Source organism: Kryptolebias marmoratus, linkage group LG17 (genome assembly GCF_001649575.2).
Source record: "Kryptolebias marmoratus isolate JLee-2015 linkage group LG17, ASM164957v2, whole genome shotgun sequence".
Taxonomy (NCBI): Eukaryota; Metazoa; Chordata; class Actinopteri; order Cyprinodontiformes; family Rivulidae; genus Kryptolebias; species Kryptolebias marmoratus.
This window is the reverse complement of record NC_051446.1, coordinates 16,807,566-16,824,696: the sequence shown is the minus strand read 5'-3', so window position 1 is coordinate 16,824,696 and position 17,131 is coordinate 16,807,566. Positions and strand designations below refer to the sequence as shown.

At 41.6% G+C, this 17,131-nt stretch overlaps 2 protein-coding genes across 5 annotated transcripts; one reads left to right on the top strand and one right to left on the bottom strand.

Moving 5' to 3' along the window:
* The first annotated feature begins 2,283 nt into the window (after positions 1-2,283).
* Positions 2,284-11,650, top strand: LOC108248911 (serine/threonine-protein kinase tousled-like 2). 4 transcript variants are annotated; one of them, XM_017437972.3, is made up of 22 exons: positions 2,284-2,407; positions 2,497-2,870; positions 4,531-4,625; positions 5,465-5,536; positions 5,737-5,806; positions 6,052-6,089; positions 6,270-6,365; positions 6,604-6,711; positions 6,843-6,935; positions 7,069-7,179; positions 7,335-7,471; positions 7,572-7,721; positions 8,193-8,259; positions 8,339-8,436; positions 8,510-8,591; positions 8,801-8,892; positions 9,014-9,103; positions 9,357-9,526; positions 9,619-9,757; positions 9,858-9,969; positions 10,063-10,170; positions 10,778-11,650. In XM_017437972.3, the coding sequence occupies exons 3-22, from the start codon at positions 4,533-4,535 to the stop codon at positions 10,955-10,957; spliced, it is 2,106 nt and encodes a 701-aa protein (XP_017293461.1). In that variant the 5' UTR covers positions 2,284-2,407; positions 2,497-2,870; positions 4,531-4,532; the 3' UTR covers positions 10,958-11,650. The 4 variants fall into 4 exon arrangements, with proteins under 4 accessions (XP_017293461.1, XP_017293469.1, XP_017293452.1 ...); XM_017437980.3 differs by having other exon boundaries at positions 2,311-2,870; positions 6,273-6,365; XM_017437963.3 differs by having other exon boundaries at positions 2,311-2,870.
* Positions 11,351-16,697, bottom strand: becn1 (beclin 1, autophagy related). Its single transcript, XM_017437998.3, has 12 exons — positions 16,537-16,697; positions 16,223-16,355; positions 16,049-16,113; positions 15,043-15,101; positions 14,825-14,915; positions 13,825-13,961; positions 13,549-13,743; positions 13,307-13,453; positions 13,020-13,169; positions 12,842-12,902; positions 12,609-12,751; positions 11,351-12,487 (listed from the first exon to the last, which is right to left on the bottom strand). The coding sequence occupies exons 2-12, from the start codon at positions 16,347-16,349 to the stop codon at positions 12,319-12,321; spliced, it is 1,344 nt and encodes a 447-aa protein (XP_017293487.1). The 5' UTR covers positions 16,350-16,355; positions 16,537-16,697; the 3' UTR covers positions 11,351-12,318.
* Positions 16,698-17,131: the final 434 nt, after the last annotated feature.

Genomic DNA, 17,131 nt, shown 5'->3' with positions numbered 1-17,131 from the left:
CTGAATGCCTTGCTGTGTGTTTGCCCAATACTTGGAGTTAAATTGTAGAGAATGTCACTTTTTACTGACTCTGTCTAGATAAAAAAAATATATCACTGGGGAAAATAGCAAACAATATCTAAAAAATAATATAAGGGAATGGTGGGAGAACTGATGGACATAAATAAGCTTCCTTTTTCTGTACATTCTGTTGAAATTTGGTTCTAAGTATTGCAAACTGTCATTTTAGTAATTTTTCTCTAATGCAGTGTTGCTTCATATTCACATATTTTGAAATGTGAACAATGACTGACTCTTATTTCTCAGTGTATGTTACTGATTGTCCTTGTAAATTAGTTTCTTTCCAGTTAAAGCAGCAAAAAAGCCTGTCAGTGATGGACAGACCACTCAGGAGGCCCACAGTTAGAGGCAGCAGGCCAACAAGAAGTTCTAATGATTTCACTCTAAATGACTAATTGTTTACCAGAGAGGAAGAGACTGGAATTCTTACGTTTCCTTTTTGGTATTTACAAATAAAAAAGTCTGAATACACAGAATGAGCAAGCATGCTGAAAGAACTTTCTTCCAAAAGTCCAAGAAGATCCTTGAAAAAAGACAATGGCTGTCCCATAATCTGGGTTCTCTTCTAATCAGCCAAATTTAGACTCAGAACTTTTAGTTTTAGTCACTGCTCTTGTTAAGTCTTGAATTAATCACTGTTAGAAATTGGGCTAATAAGTAACAGAAAGACTGAAACTCTTACAGTGTGTAATGCAAAAGTCTTCCTCCTTGACTTCAACCAGGGGCACCACCAAGGGAGGGTCAGGGCGGGGGCAATGGCCAGTCTAAAAATTTGGTATTCCTCCCTCAGCCAGATAGTCTTATCTTCTTGAATCACAAGCCTTTGTTTGGTTTTCATAAACATAAAAAAACAAACAGTTTTTTGGAACGATTAGTGGTCAGGTCATGGCGGAAACAGGTCCAGGAGATAAACCCAGACATCCCTCTCCTGAGCACTCCGGGGGCAGCTCAGAGTAGAGCTCCCCCTGGATGTCAGAGCTCCTCACCTCATCTCTGAGGCTGAGCCTTCCTAAGGAACCCTACAAAGGAAGCTCATTTCAGCTGCTTGTATTCAGGATTTCATTGTTTCAGTAACAGCACACACCTCATGATTGTAGGGGAGGGCCGGAATGTAGACCGATCAGTGAATTGAGATCTTTGTCTTTCAACTCAACTCGACTGAAGCAACGCCCTCATTACTGCAGACGAGGCCCCGGCCGGTCGATCCAACTCCCACTCCATCACTCGTGAACAAGACTCCCAGATACCTGAGGCAGAAACTCTTCCCCAACCTGGAGGGAGCATTCCACCTTTCTCTGGTTCCGGGAAAAGTGTACTTATTAAAATATATATATATATATATATATATATATATATATATATTCTATTTAAAAATTAAAACTAAAACACTTGCCTCCCTGAATAAGTACAGCCAGTCTTAGATGAACAGAATAAAATAGATGTGCAGAAAACCAGGATGAAGGCTCTCAGCAGGAAAACATAAAAACACAAAAACACTGCCCTCTAGTGGGAGAAACATGCAGCTTTCACCACAGCATCTTAAAATCCACCAAAGCAGATGAAATACATCTGTACATATAATCAGAATATACAAAACACTTACACACTTACAAAACAAAACTATGTATTGAGTCTACTGCCACCTTCCTGATACTCACTGAGGGATCGATCAGGTCTTTGGAGGTGGGGTCCAAATGACATTTTGCATTCTGGATCAGTCACCAAGTCACTAAGAAACTTGTTAAAAAGGACTGTTCCATTTCATTTTAGTCAATTAAATAACCGTGAAAGGAAACGATAAAAAAGACCACCAAAAAACCCAAACAATTTTTAAGTAAATCACAGATGACCACAGATACAAAAGAGTTAAAGAGTTTTAGAAATCATTTTATTTTATATTAAGTGTGTATTTGTGGTGGGGTTGATGGGGTTTCGTCCATTTTTAAAGTTGCACAGTGTTACTCTGTCAGAATAACACTTTACCTTAATATTTTAGTTTGTTATTCAGTATTATGTAGTTTATTTTTTCAAGAAGATGCAACTATTTATGTACAATAACACAAACTGACAGCACAACTCAAGGCTCAGAATTATGAGTTTATTTCTGGTTAAATTGTTTTATTGTCACAAACTTCCTTTACGTTCTACATTTAAAATGCTTTATGTAAAGCAATAACAATTTAGCCTCAAGGACCTTTTTTAAAAAAAAAAAAAAAAAAAAAAAAACTTGGCTCATAGGATGTTTTCTTTTTTCCACTCTGATTTCGGGAGATTACTTTAACCCAATGATTGAGAAGCATCAGTATCAGCTTTCCTTGATGCTCCTTTTGTGGTCCTGGGACTCGAGGTTATGTTGATTATTTTTATTTATTTATTTATTTAGGACATCCAGTAAATAAATGATGAACTTTAACACAGCGACTGTCTCTGCCATAGGAGCTCGACAATGAGGAACTGCAGCCCGAGGGTGGCAGAAATGTGACCACACTCGTCAGGGAGGATCCAGAGCAGTGACAGCTTCCCCACCTGCCCGCTGCAGGGGCGCCCACTCAGAGCAGGAAACCCCGGGGATCGCGGCCTACCGTCCGGATGACGCCAACGGGAGCTAGCCGCGCTGCTGTGCGGAGCTAGCATGTGGCTAAGCTAACGAACCTGAATTCGATAGGACACAAATGGATAACTTAATCCAGGAGAAGTGGGTCGGGATGTTTGGACTCTAGAGCTGTTGAGGAGTTTGCTGTCACCGGATGGACGGACAGCATATTTTCACGGACTGAGGGTGGCTGTGAAAACTGCTGAAGGTTTTCCAGGTGAGACCCTAACTTGACGCTAGCTTGTTTGTGCTAACCCTCTTCGCAAATATTAGCCATTAGCTGCCGATATCATTGGTTTTTGGTGGCTTGTTGCACTGTTTGGGCTTCATTAAAAATATTAGGAAAATGCAATTTGTCAATGTTTAGCTTTTCTTTTATTCTTCTGCTTGTTGTTAATCAGCAGCATCGTTGTTGCACGAAGTAACTTCCAAAAATTAGCTGAAATATAGGTAAAATATAGCTGGAGGATAACCTCCAAGCTAAGGAAGTTGAAACTGAGCCATAAACGATTTAAGGGTTTTTAACACTGTCTTAATATTAATTTAATGAGATTGTCAAACTCTCTAATTATCTATTTTCTTTTTAAGCAGGTGTCCTGATCATGACAGGGTTCCTCAAAGACTTAAAAGTATTGGGAATGTTTTTTTTTTTTTTTTTAGTATTTGTCATGTTTCAATAAAATTTTGATAAAATAAATGAAACTATGGAAAAACACTTACATATTATTTAAAAGATAAAAATCTTCATATCTAGAAGTGATTTGCTTAAACCTGTAAAATTAATCTGAAATTATGTGATTCACTTTGGTTTATTTATATGGCATTGATTCACCATAAGTCTTAAAGTATTATATTCAATTCAGTTTATTTATACAGCACCAGTTCACAACAAAAGTTGTCACAGGGAACTGTATAAAAGCTTTCAGATAGGTAATAAAATGCTATCTAGAGAAAGTTATCTCTCTAAACTAGAAGATTACATTGAATCTTCCCTTTGTCACAGTCTCTCTGAGCAGCACATTGGCGACAGTAGGAAGGAATGACTCCCTTTTAACAGGAAGAAACCTCCAGCAGAACCAGAACCAGGCTTAGGATGGACGGCCATCTGCCTCGACCGGCTGAGGTTGGAGAGGACAGGAAAGAGAGGAACAGAAGGATTGGTCCAGTTGTACTTTCTGTGGGAAGAAAAACACATGTTGATGACAGAAATAACTACAAATACAAACATGGAGTCCAGTTCAGTCCAATAATAACTCAGTTCACTACAGTCACTGTCACATTCAACTTACATACAGTCCAATTAAAAAAAAATCGGTTCAGTGAATTATAAGATGCCTCCTTCTGGATCATTCACATGGCAGCGGGCGACAGTGGAGAGGAAAAACTCCATTTTAACAAGAAGGAATCTTCTTCCGGGTTCAGGATGGGCAGCCAAATGCCTCGAGCGGCTGTGGGTTGAGAGGACAGAAGCAGATACCTGCCAGTAAAAGAAGAAAAGAAAGGGGAGCTTTTTTTAGTTTAAAAACTGAAGAGTGCAGAGCTCCAAGCTTAAATTCCACGAGGTGCTTTGTTTATGCAAGCTGAACTCACAGGCAGATAAATCTCCCTTCCCTCCCTCCTGAGGGTCATTAAGGTATCACCACAAGAGAGATTTGCTTAAACCACTCATCTTTTTGTCCATTTCTCCTTTTTAGCATGACATCACAGTTCACCTTATGATGGTTAATTAGCTTGTGGCTTAGTTTGTAATTCACTGGTACCAGACATTCTTCCAAGAACCACTAGAAGGATCCCGAGTACCACGAGTGGTACTTGTACCACACTTTGAGAACCTTCATGATCTTTGTATGATACTAATCCAACCCTGCTGTTTTTAGGGATGATGGAAGGACTTCATAACCAGGCTCTTAGCCTGGACCCACGCCGGCAGGAACTACTCGAGGCTCGCTTCACTGGAGCTGGTGTCACCAAGGTGAGGACAGTAACGGCAGAAAGGATGATCACTGTGATGGGCGCTCCTGAATGTGAATTGCTTTTACTTGTGCTGGACTTTAAGATGATTTTAGGTTTTAAGGACGTCAATAAGATTGACTTGAATATTTGTGTTTTTCGATTTTCAGTTTAGGAAAACAAAAATAATGTCTCCTTTGTATATTTTTTCAGTTTTTCTGCTAGCACTCATTGCATAAGCCTACAGTGAATGCTAACGCAAACAGAGTTTGTTAATGTTCGAGTCCAGAAAGGCTTGGAAGTCATCCTTTTCTCCAGGTTCTGTATTTCGCTCTCACGTCTCCTTGAGTGGAATGATTAGTGTCACTGTGCGAAAGGCGAAACAAGAAGAGCTCAGTTGTGGCTGACATGGGAGCCGGCCGGCAGCTCTTCGTTCCTCTGGAGACAAGCCGCCCTGGAGATGACGCAGCAGCCGAGGCGAATGTTGTTCCAAAACTCTGCCGCAGAATGTGTGGACGGATGCACACCGGATAAAATTACAACAACAACTGAACCGATTATACGAACTGGATGTGGGCAGAAGTGTTACAGATTACCATGAGGATATTTACCCCAGTGTGGCACCCTGGCTGATGATTTTACATTAGACCCTTTTTTTTTTTTTTTTTTTTTTTTTTTTACAGCTTTACTTGCTAGGAAGATGTGCTGAAGCTTCCCTAAATATATGATACAAGGAGCAGATAAAAAATCCACACAATGATAAAAATATAGCAATAATGTGGCATTTCAGTTTGAACAGAAAATAGTGAAAGTGGCAAATCTCTAATCAGTCACTTTATTTGTTTCTCTCTTGTTTTGTAGAGTTCAGCCACCAGCGAATCCTCAAACCAGTCTCTGGGCAGCACAGGGTCCCTGAGTGACAAAGAACCAGAGGTTGGTAGGAAAAAATAAAAAAACTCAGTTCTACAAAAATATATTATTTGTGTTCCTATTCCAACATTGAGTATGTAGCTCAACTTGAACAGGTGTACGGAAACGTACCATCATTCTGCTGTCTTTTTGCTGTTGTTGATGTTGAGAAGCTTTAAAACGAGTAAAAAGTAAGTCGAGGCTGTTTCTTTCTCTCATGTCAGACGCCAGAGAAGAAAGCCAACAAGAGAAGCGGGAAGAGAAAAGGAGACGTCTTTGACAGCAGCAGCTGTGGTTTGTTTAACCTGTTTACTGACACTGTCAGAATGTGGATTACTCAGCAGTAAAGGCTCTCTGTATTTAGAAAGCAGAAAAGGTTTTCTTTTTGTTATCATTATTTCTGTCAGGTCTTTGCTGTTGGCTGTAAATGTTCACAGTCTCAAATTCAGCAAAAGCTTCGTTTTTAAAACCTTGGATGCAGATTAAACGCATTATTTTCTCTGCTTTTCTTTTTTTGTCTTTGCTCCATTTCTTTGTAGGCAAGAGAAGGGGGCAGAAAATAAATGATTATTTCGAGGTGAGTCCAAGCTACACAAACCCGCTATGAATCGTCCCGTTGAGCGTTCGTGTCTCGCGACCTTTCTGTACGCATCCTAGCTTTACCGTCTCGCCGCCGTGTTTGTTCTTTCAGCCTTTTTGAACTAACTGCTTTGCTGTTTCTCTTGGTTTTCTGCACCCGTTCAAAATGCCCCTCAAGCAGTTTGCTGGCAGCAGTGGCTCCGGCACGGGTCCTGCTGGAAGCATCCACGTTCTGCTGCACTCCTCCTTACAGCATTCGCTTTCTTATCCTCTGGTGAGCACCCGTGTCCGCCTTCAGAACTCCCGTCTGCAAGCTGCTCCGGCTGCTTGTGCGAAAATCAGATTTTACAAAAGAATAGTGTAGTGCTAATATAGTCTAATATTTACATTGCTTGTGGTTTAATCTCTCTCACAGCTCCTTTTCTGATTGTTTTCTTGCTCTCGGTGTTAAAAAATGGCGACATTTCGACGCCGTTTTTCTACTTTCTTCACCTCTCTGGACCTTCTGTCAGTTTCAGCACAGCAATCCTTCGTCGACGGGCTCGGCCCACACGGACTCCTCATCTTGCAGCTCATTCAGGACAACTCCTACACCAACCTTTTCACACAAGGCGACCCAGGTAGCTAATCTGAATAACCACTTAACACAAAGTTTTCTTTTCTTATATATTCTTAGTAACACTGTAAAAGCTCATGGTATTTGCCCACATCACATTTTTATGTTAGCGTTGTATTCTTTGCCGTCTTTCAGTCAGAACTGACCCTGCTGAAACTGAGAGCGATAGAGAAGGTCAAGAACTCGAATCTGGAAAAGACTGAGGGGAGGATCGACGACTTGCTGAGGGTAAGCTGCAACTTGTTTTTTGTTTTGCCGGTGTTCTGTCGCAGACTAGTTGCGGCTCGTTGTGCGTGACGTGTTTGCTGATTTGAGGATGTCACCGTGGCCTGATTTGCTCTGATGCCGCTGACCTTCGCAGGCCAACTGTGATTTGAGGCGGCAGGTGGACGAGCAGCAGAAGATGCTCGAGCGCTACAAGGAGCAGCTAAACAAGTGTGTGAAGATGAGCAAGATACTGCTGGTTGAGAAGGTGAACAATTCCTGGACTCGAGAAAACCAAAGAATTGTGTTAATCTTATATGGAAAGACTTGACTTTCTAGTATCACGGCAAAAATAAATGACAAAACTGAGCTGTTTGCATCATTTTGAGCTAAATGAGGCAATAACTATATAACTGTTTGCAGTCAAAGCGGGAGAAGATGGCTTGCAGGGACAAAAGCATGCAGGACCGTCTCCGTTTAGGCCACTTCACCACCGTCCGCCATGGAGCCTCCTTCACAGAGCAGTGGACAGACGGCTACGCCTTCCAGAACATCATCAGGTCGGCGCTTAGAGAGCAACAAACGTTTGCGGGCGTTCGGAACGGCCTTTTAAACGAGCAAACGGAATGTTCCCATCAAGATTGTTCTTGTGCGTTCCAGGCAGCAGGAACAAATCAACTCGCAGCGGGAGGACATTGAGAGGCAGAGGAAGCTGCTGGGAAAGAGGAAGCCTCCAACGGCACTGGCGCCCCCACCCAACGTGGAACAGAGCAAACGGAGGAGCAGGAGCAGCGGCCAGGAGAACGAGACGTAAGAAATCACCACAGGGACGGGTTTACACCAACGTCTGATACCTGTGTCCCATTACTTCTGTATAACTCACTTGTCTCTTAGCATATTTGGATGCGCGATGTGCATGTATAGTGTTTCATACATCTTTAGAGGTTTTATGAGCACATTCAGCATGAGGAATAGTTGCTCAAAACACGTTAAAGAGAAAAAATTTGATAAACCAAATTGTTGGGATCTGGTGTTTTATAGATTTTCTGTTCAGGTTTTATTTACCAACACTGTGGTGCAGCAGTGCAGGAACATATCGTATCATACATATCATATTTTATTATATTATTAAAAATATGCCAACCGCAATGAATTAACCTTGAACTACTCAAACGTGCAATGTACGTGTGTAGCTGGCAAACAGTTTCTCCTTCAGCATGGAAACTCATCAGGTTGGGAGGACGCTCACTCGTCTCCCTTTTTCCACCCCGTCACACGCAGGTTGTCACTGGCGGAATACCGGCAGCAAGAGGAGATTTTCAAACTTCGAATCGGTCGCCTAAAAAAGGTGCTACATCAACGGTTGCGCTCGTTTTGGCTTTTTCCGGGAATGAGATGTTTGATGACTCGTTGCGGTTCTCCCGCAGGAGGAAGCCGAGATCCTGACGGAGCTGGAACACTTGGAGCGGGTTAGAAGCTTGCACATTCGGGAGCTCAAGCGCATTCATAATGAGGACAACTCCAAGTATGTGTTATCAGTTTTTAAGTTCTGTTTGTTTTTTTAAGGCCAGTCAGTTTAACAAAATCTCGTTCTTCAGATTTGGTGATCATCCCACACTGAATGACCGATACCTGCTTCTACATTTACTTGGAAGAGGTGGCTTTAGTGAAGTTTTCAAGGTAAGTATTTGTCATTTATATAGTTTCAGTTTCTTTTAAGCTACCTACTTTTACTCACTTTTAGTTAAATTTTGAACGGAGAACCTCAGGTTTCAACTTGATGTTCTGTTGAGACTTGGAGCCTTTCTGGGTGTCGTAAACATCCTTTAGTGGAACTGCGTAGCTGATCGGCTGCACTGTCGTTGAGTTGGCCAACAATTCTTTTGCAGGCTTTTGATTTGGCTGAGCAAAGGTATGTGGCCATTAAAATCCATCAACTCAACAAAAACTGGAGAGAAGAGAAGAAGGAGAACTACCACAAGTAAGTCTGAAGCTCTTAACGGCGCTGCAGCGTCACTGAAGATGTTTCAGTTGACCTTCAGACCTGAAACTGTTTAAAAGTTGCTAAATTTATAACTTTAAATAATGGATTTTATTTTCAGACACGCCTGTAGGGAGTACAGGATTCACAAAGAGCTCGATCACCCAAGAATAGTCAAACTTTATGACTATTTTACAATCGACAGAGACTCGTAAGTACCTCAGTCTGAATAAAATTACTGATTTTAAAGTGCAAATTTAAAAACGTCTCATTGACCTTACAATGGTGACTATAGAGACTGAAATGCCTCAGTGGGGATAGACTAAAACACCTTTTTGTCTGTATAAAGTAACACTTTCAAATATAATTTCCTATACTATAATAATAAAAGTGTTTTTTTTTTTTTCTTTTTTTTTCCTGTACAGATATAAATTAAATCTTATCTGATGCAATCTGTTCCTCAGGTTCTGCACAGTTCTGGAGTACTGTGCAGGCAACGATCTGGATTTCTACCTGAAGCAGAACAAGTCGATGACGGAGAAGGAGGGTCGCTCCATCGTCATGCAGCTCGTCAACGCGCTCAAGTACCTCAATCAGATCCGTACACCCGTCATCCACTACGACCTCAAGCCTGGTAGTCTCTCACAGAGTTTTGTCCTCCATCCTCCATCCTTTGTACCTTTTTAGTAAGACTGCACGTTTTAATTGAACGCGTCCTAATCGCAGGAAACATCCTGTTGGTTAACGGGACGGCGTGCGGCGAGATAAAACTCACCGACTTTGGCTTGTCTAAGATCATGGACGATGACAGCTGCAGCGCTGCAGACGGCGTGGAGCTGACCTCCCCGGGAGCAGGAACTTACTGGTACAGACATCTTTAATACAAAGCTGGGGAGAACGCGTTAACAGACTCTCGTCTCGGCACGTCGAGAACAAATCTATTTGACGTCGTGTTTGTCTTACAGGTATTTACCACCTGAGTGCTTTATAGTGGGGAAAGACCCGCCCAGAATATCCAATAAAGTAGATGTTTGGTCAGTGGGGGTCATATTTTACCAGTGCTTATTTGGACGGAAGGTAAGCACTCACCTGAATTACATGAAATAGATTATTAGAAATAGGTTTTCTATATAAAGATGATTAACTTGATGTTATTTCTTCCATCCTAAGCCGTTTGGTCATAATCAGTCACCGCAGGATATCCTCCAAGAAAACACCATCCTTAAAGCTACGGAGGTGCAGTTCCCTCCCAAACCTGTCATCACCACAGAAGCAAAGGTATGAAAGTCATCTGCTGTCAGTTTTATCCCTCGGTGAGGTAAAATCCCTTCTCAAACAGTCGCAGCAGTAAAGTGTAAAACATTTGGATACTTCTTACAGTTTTGCCATGTAATAAGAAGGACTGAGGATTATATTAATACTGAAGCCTCATTTTGAGCCAAAATTGCCTTTTACTTATATTTGCATAGAGTTTTTAAGCCATTTCTATTCATGTCCTGTAATTCTGCATTTATAAGCAAAGGCATGCCTCAGAATTTCTTTATGAAACTACAACAAGTAGCCTAAAAATGTGGTAATAGATTTGGTTTAATGCCATGTCTGTAACAAGGTGTAATAAACAAACATTGCTTATTTAAAACAAGAAATTAGCATAAGACAATAAAATTTACAGATCATTTAAAGACAGTTTCTAAAATCAATATTTGCTAAAGATTTGACAACTTTGAGGTGAAGCCTTAAAAACCTTTTCCGTGTTGTTTGGACAGTGAAAACATTCAAAGCAGAACAGGAGAGTTAACCGTTTCACTGACAGAGACATGTTACCCACTCCAAAAAGTAAAAAGTAGGTTTAGCCGAAAGTGTTTTTCTTTTGTTTCCTTCGCAGGCCTTCATTCGACGTTGCCTGGCTTACCACAAGGAGGACCGCGTGGACGTGCTGCAGTTGGCTAGCGACCCCTTCCTCATGCCCAGTGCTCGTAAAGCCCTCGGTAGCAACACAGCGTTGGTGCCGCCTAGTCCCTCCACCTCCAGCTTCTACAGCAGCAGTGCCTCCAACTCCAGTTAGCCTAAAGACAGTCGAGTAAAAGCCACACAGAGGCGACGCACGCTTGATGAATCTCCTCTTGTTTAGGATCCTGAACTGAAACCGGACTCGTAGACGACACGTCGTCCGGGTGGTGAAAACGAAGGGGGCGGAGCAGAATCCAAAGACTTGCCGGGATGCACGCACTAACAAACTTTAGCTCAGTTCAAGGGACTTGTTCTCTCTTTTTTTTTTTTTTTTTTCATGCTGAAAAAAAGAGAAAGCATTTGCACAACTGTCACGCTCTGAAGAACGACACGTGGAAACTCGCGCGCGCTCGTCCTAAAGATGGTTTACTTACAGGAGCAAGCGTTGATGAAACAGTATCACACGCTGCTCGAAATGCACCATCTATCAAAGAGGTTTTTCCTGAACTTTATGGGTTTAAATGTAAATCACTGAAGCTTTTTGGCTGGAAAATGATCAGGAGCTGCTGGTGAGATCGACAATAAAAGATCCCCATATGACTGGAAACAGAAGAAACCTGTATTGAATTGTCATTTTACTTAACTGGAGGTTAGATTTTTATTTTAATGAAGTCCATATTTTTTCATTAGCTTTACCCCCCCCTGTAATGTCATTAACCTTAAAGAAGGGGCTGACTTTGGGCGAATGTTGCAATGTGAGGTCAACTCCAGCTGAAATAATAAGATCATTAAAAATGATTTCGGGTAATTATTGCTTATGGTGTCTTATGTCATTCAAGAGTACTGCACAAAATGATTTTTTCTTTTATGCAAATACATTTGTGTTGGCAAGTGCATTAAGATGTTCAATAATAATGCAGATATTTTAATCTCAGCATAAGTTTATTAACAGAATCCCACCATTAAAGGTCTCTGTAACGTGATGCTGCTGAATGTGATGTGATGATGCACAGTGTTTCAGTTTGCAGGGTGTGTCGTGGGCAAACTTTAAACAATAAATGGACATTCTGATCAAAAGATAACATTTGTTACAAGAGAAATTGATAAAGATGCAGTGCAACAATACCTGATACCTTCAAGCCTGAAATAAATCAGAGCTGTATTTGAGTTTTCTTCGGAAGAAGCGTGTCTTTTACTTCGTGCCACATTTTCAGAAAATGCAGTTGTTAATCTGAAGCAGATTACCTCATAAAAACAGGCATTCTGCTTGCTGAGGGGCTTCAATAAGCTTCAGTCCGAACACAACCTTTGATCTCCACTATGTAGCAAATAAAAAAAGGAGAAAAAATAACCATTTATACTGACAAAGGAAATGATTTTTACTTCCAGCTTCGTAAAGACTGTTCTAGAATGGCACGAGATCCGTTCATCAAGCACACGTGACCGCGTGAAGTCAGCAAGTCCAGTCCGGTGAGCTCATCTGTTGTAGAACTGCGAGGTCACCCAGGCCAGTCCCCACTTCAGATTGGTGAGCATAAACTTGAGCGCCTTGGTCCACTGCTCCTCGGAGTTAAACTGGGTTTTTATCGAGTAGGAGCCGCCGCTGCCGCCCGTGTCCTCGATCTTCCCCTTCTCTACGTCCATCCTGGGATGGGGTAAAAGTCACATCAGGGGAATGACAAAACCAAGCGAAAACGTAGATCACCATACAATGTTGCTGAATAGATTTAACTTCACAAATACATCCTGTGCAGCTTCATTCTGACCTGTACGGGAGGCAGAAGCCAGTGTCTCCTTTCTCCACCTCCTCTTTGAACTGCTGGACACAATCGAGGAAGGCCACCATGGCGTGATCAAACTTATTGTCCCAGAAGAACCTCAAGCCACCTGAGCAGTACAGGGGAAGCTCCTGGACATGGACAGACAGAGAGGTTTACAATTAGGAACTCAGATTATGACAGGAGAGCTGCGGAGGGAAGGGAACGGCTTGGTGCGTCACCTTCGACTTGTCCGTCAGTGACTCCAAGTAGGAGTGGTTTCCATACGGGACAAGACGGTATCTGAAGGTATGAGGAGGACATTTTTAAAATGCTAAAAATACATTCTGGTGAGAAAGTTGCTCAGCATCTGAGGTAAAGATGTATTTACTGCCTTACAGCTAAATAAATCAGTTTTACCTCTGAAATCGCAGCCCCATCTTGTTGGCCAGGGCGTGAAGCAGCAGCACAGTCTGCCCCCAGGCTGCGTTGATCTCGTTCCACTCCACGGGGACGCTGGGGAGTCGACCCAGGCGGAAGTTGTTGATGGTACCAAACTGACCGCTGTGCCTGGAAAAGAGGGGGAAAAACAAACTGCTTTAACATTTTTTCCCCCCTTGGTAGCTTTTATTTTATTTCTGTTCATTAGTATCATGTCAAGTCAAAGTTTATATGTGGATAAAAAGTAAATGAATCTATAAGTGTACCAGATGTGAAATGTAGCGTTGAAAACATTTGTTTTCTTCAGTCGATCTAGCTGAATCTGGCAGTAGCGCATCTGGTTGTCGACACTCTTCAGCTCGTCGTCCAGCTCCAGCTGCTGCCGTTTAAACTCGCTGTACTCCTTTTGGTACCTTAAGAGCAGCGAGACAAAAAAGCCACAGCTGCTGCGTGCCGAATTATTTACGATACGGGCGCTCGGTACGCATCGCCTGCCTGGGTTACTCACTGCAGCTCCTCCTTTTCCAGCTGCTGAGACTGGATCCTGGTCTGGGATAGATCCTGGGCCACAGCCGCCCTCTGCTCCTCCACGGCCTCCAGCTCTTTGACCAGGGTCTCCTCCTCCTCTTTCAGCTGCTGGAGCTCTTTCAGCAGAGTCTCTTCTCCCTCCACTTGGAGGCTGGACAGCAGCTCCAGACACTGCCTGAGAAAACACGCCAAAGTCAGCACTCTGAACGCTCCTTCGGTGCGACACAAATCACACGAACGCCGTTTCTGACCGTACTTGTAATTCTGGCACTCATTCTCGGTAATGTTGAGCTGCGTGTCCAGGTGATCCAGCAGCGTGTCGGTGCATTCCTCACACAGAGGGTGGTCCACGTCGGTTTGGCCTGACATGATGTCGAACAGGTCACTTGTTACCTGAGTGGGCGAGAGGCAACAAAAGAGTCACTTAGGAAACACAAACAAACTTGCAAAAAAATCTATTCTCCACCGCTATTCTTGTCTAAATTAAACTAAAAATAAACACAAACTAGAATAACCGCTAAAGAAGCCAAAACTGAGCTGTTAAAACAAAACAACAACAAAAAAAAACATTAGCTAAAAGCCAAAAGGAGAAAAAGGTTTGCAAAAAGAACTAGAACAAAAGCTAAAAGCCAGAAATAGTAAAAGCTAGATAGAAGATAAAAGTATCAAAAGACTGGCCAAAAGCTAAAAGTAGCAGAAGAGTAGCTAAAAGTATCAAAAAAGTAAGAAAGATGCTGAAAGTATAAAAAAAGCTAGCTAAAAATAACAAATGACTAGTTTTAAAAAAATCAAAAGGCTAGCTGAAAGCTAAAAGAAGGAAAAAACTGGCTAAAAGCTAAAATTAGCAGAACCATAGCTAAAAGTATCAAAAGGCCAGTGGAAAATTATTAAAAAGCTAGCTAGAAGCTGAAAGCTAAAAGAAGCAGAATTGTAGTTAAAAGCTAAACATGAAAAGCAGCAAAAGAAGACAAAATACAGCAAATATGCTGAAGCAGATTTCAAAATTGACTTTTTTTTCTAAAGGAATTCAAGAGATCTCTACGTATGTTATGGGGATAAAAATGTAAATAAAGTCAAGTATTTTAAAAACATAAAAGTTACAAAAGCCAAAAGTCATGGTACCAATCTCCTGAATGAGCTGAATGTTTTGATACGTGATTGGCTAAAAAAACAAACAAAACGCAGTGTGCAGAAGTGGTTGGATGCCTAAAACAGAAAACGGAGTGATGCCGAGTCAGCATTCCCTCAGACATCACCTTCAGTCGACGACTGAGATTCTCCATGGTGCCTCCATCAGATGCGTCTCCGATCAAAGTGAAGCTGTTGGCGCTCTCTGTCGACATCATCCTAAAATAAAGAGATTTTATCAGAACTCGTGCAAATTTGCAGAATACAAACAATTTGTAGGCATTCGAATCTAAATGAGCACAAACTGTAAGGAGCGCTGATTTGAAAACGAAGGTTTTGAGCTCACCGCGCAGGAGGGATGTATTTTCTCGACACTCCATCTTGCTTATTTTCCACAAATGTCTCCTAGAAGAAAAAGGAGAACACCTTGAGACAAAAACAAACGGATGTGTGGTGCAAAACTGCACGTTTTGTAGTGAAGAAATACTTTTACGTTTCTAAAAACTAGAAATGCATCTAGAAATGCAACTAGAAATGCATTAACATGGCTGTAAAGCAGCCAGCAATCAGAACTAAAAGTAGTTATAAATCAACATATTTATTGATCATGTGTCGTTCTTTAAAATAATATTAGTGGACTCTGAGTGTGTTTAGAGGCAGACTCTCTGAATGTCTTAAAGGTTTTTTCTGGGCTTTGGCTGCATTTTCCCCTCATTTTCAGACCAGTGCTTGATCATTTGCAGAGGAATTTTTGTTTGTTTAACCACCTAATTCTGACCTATGAGCCATTCAGGCAGAAAAGGACTCAAAAACACAAGGAATGAACCAGCGTTGAGTCAAAAAAAAAAAAACAGGTTCAATTTTTTTTTAAATCGAATCTAGAGTAGCAGCAAGTTATATAGACATTGCTTGTTTCCCTTTCTTTCTTTTATTTAATAATTGAAAACACAAAAAAAGCACAATTTGACACATAAAACGATATTTTAACAAATTTTTAGGTCAAAAATCTGCAAATTTGACTTAAGTTATGGCCATTTTTGTGTTTTTAAAGTTAAGCCCTCTTGAATCAGGTTATTTCCAAAACTTTATCATTCGTAGATGTGCATCTGTTAACTACCTTCTGCAAGTGTCATTAAAATTTATCTGCTGGTTATGAGATATTTTGCTAACAGACACCTTTGAACGTCAGGGGATAAAGAATACAAGAATGTCTTCAGAAGCTAAATGTTTTTTTTTTTTTAATATTGTGGTTTAAAATGCGTGAAGAATACTGTATAACACCTTCAAGTTCTGTGTAAATATCGAGCCAACTTAACGAGCTGGAACGATGAGATTCAGTTGATTGAACCCACCTCGGGTTGGGTCTCCCCCCCGCTGCTGTCAGCCTGTTTGCTGGGGGTCACGGTGACCAGCGGGGCTGAGGAGGACACAGGTCACACAGTCACTACACCCACAGCAGCTGCACAAAGTAAAGCACCTAACCCCCAGAACCACCCCACCCCACCCGTGTGTGACTTCATACACACCGGTGAGCTCCTGGACGGTGACTCGGTCCAGCACGTTGAAGGATGTGTCCAGTTTGAGCGGCTGGGAGCACCGCTGACACACGAAGCTCACCTGCATCGTCGTGCTCGACGACTTGGAGCCTTCCATCGCAAACTTCAAGATGACATTAAACGAAATGACAACGCATTACTAGATAAATATCATTAGGGTTACCATGTTAGCTTTGGTGTCACATATAAGTTGCTAGTTGCGTGTTTTTTTTAGCGCTACGATTAGCTTTGCAGTTAGCTTGGGTTTAGCAAACAGCTAAAGTGTGGCGAGGAGATATACTCACTGTCGCTTGTTAAAAATAAGAACTGTTACATCATAATATCAATTTATAGGCGTCATAAATAAGGATTCAGCCCTGATGGAATTAGCCTGAATCCAAATTAGCCACTTCCTTGTTGTTGTTTACGATGGTTGTGATCTCTTTTTCTGTTTTCGGAATTGCGCAGACTCGACGCTACTTTAGCGCCCTGCTGTCCCCTACAGGCCGGTGAGAGAAGCGAGTCGGCCTGAAATGTGTTGCAGTATGTTTGGCTTTGAATTTGACCTGCTTTCTTTTTATTATACACCACCCTAAGAAGATTGTTGTTATGATTTGGCACTATAAAAATAAATAACCGGACCCAGCTTCAATAATAATGCCAATTCAGTTCAAAATTACTACAAGTTCCCAAAATGTGGGCAATTACGTTAGCACCAGGGGCAACATAGTAGCCTCATATTGTTTTCCTCATGGGCTTCATTTTGTTGCCTGTAAACAAATTGGTGCACAGCATTTTCAAAACACTCTTTACCAATTCCCTCTGCGTGGAAGATCATTTCAGCAACAACGAGGCTTTCTGTTCAGGATTTTGAGAACATCAGCCTCATGTTTTTGTACA

Excerpts from the sequence above, each read along its gene's own strand:
- LOC108248911 (XM_017437972.3), top strand. The coding sequence starts at position 4,533 with ATGATGGAAGGACTTCATAACCAGGCTCTTAGCCTGGACCCACGCCGG. Across the intron at positions 7,472-7,571 it reads GCCTTCCAGAACATCATCAG|GCAGCAGGAACAAATCAACT; the intron begins GTCGGCGCTTAG and ends TGTGCGTTCCAG. Across the intron at positions 8,260-8,338 it reads GAATCGGTCGCCTAAAAAAG|GAGGAAGCCGAGATCCTGAC; the intron begins GTGCTACATCAA and ends GTTCTCCCGCAG.
- becn1 (XM_017437998.3), bottom strand. The coding sequence starts at position 16,349 with ATGGAAGGCTCCAAGTCGTCGAGCACGACGATGCAGGTGAGCTTCGTG. Across the intron at positions 15,102-16,048 it reads GGGGGGAGACCCAACCCGAG|GAGACATTTGTGGAAAATAA; the intron begins GTGGGTTCAATC and ends TTTTTCTTCTAG. Across the intron at positions 13,454-13,548 it reads CTGGAAAAGGAGGAGCTGCA|GTACCAAAAGGAGTACAGCG; the intron begins GTGAGTAACCCA and ends GCTGCTCTTAAG.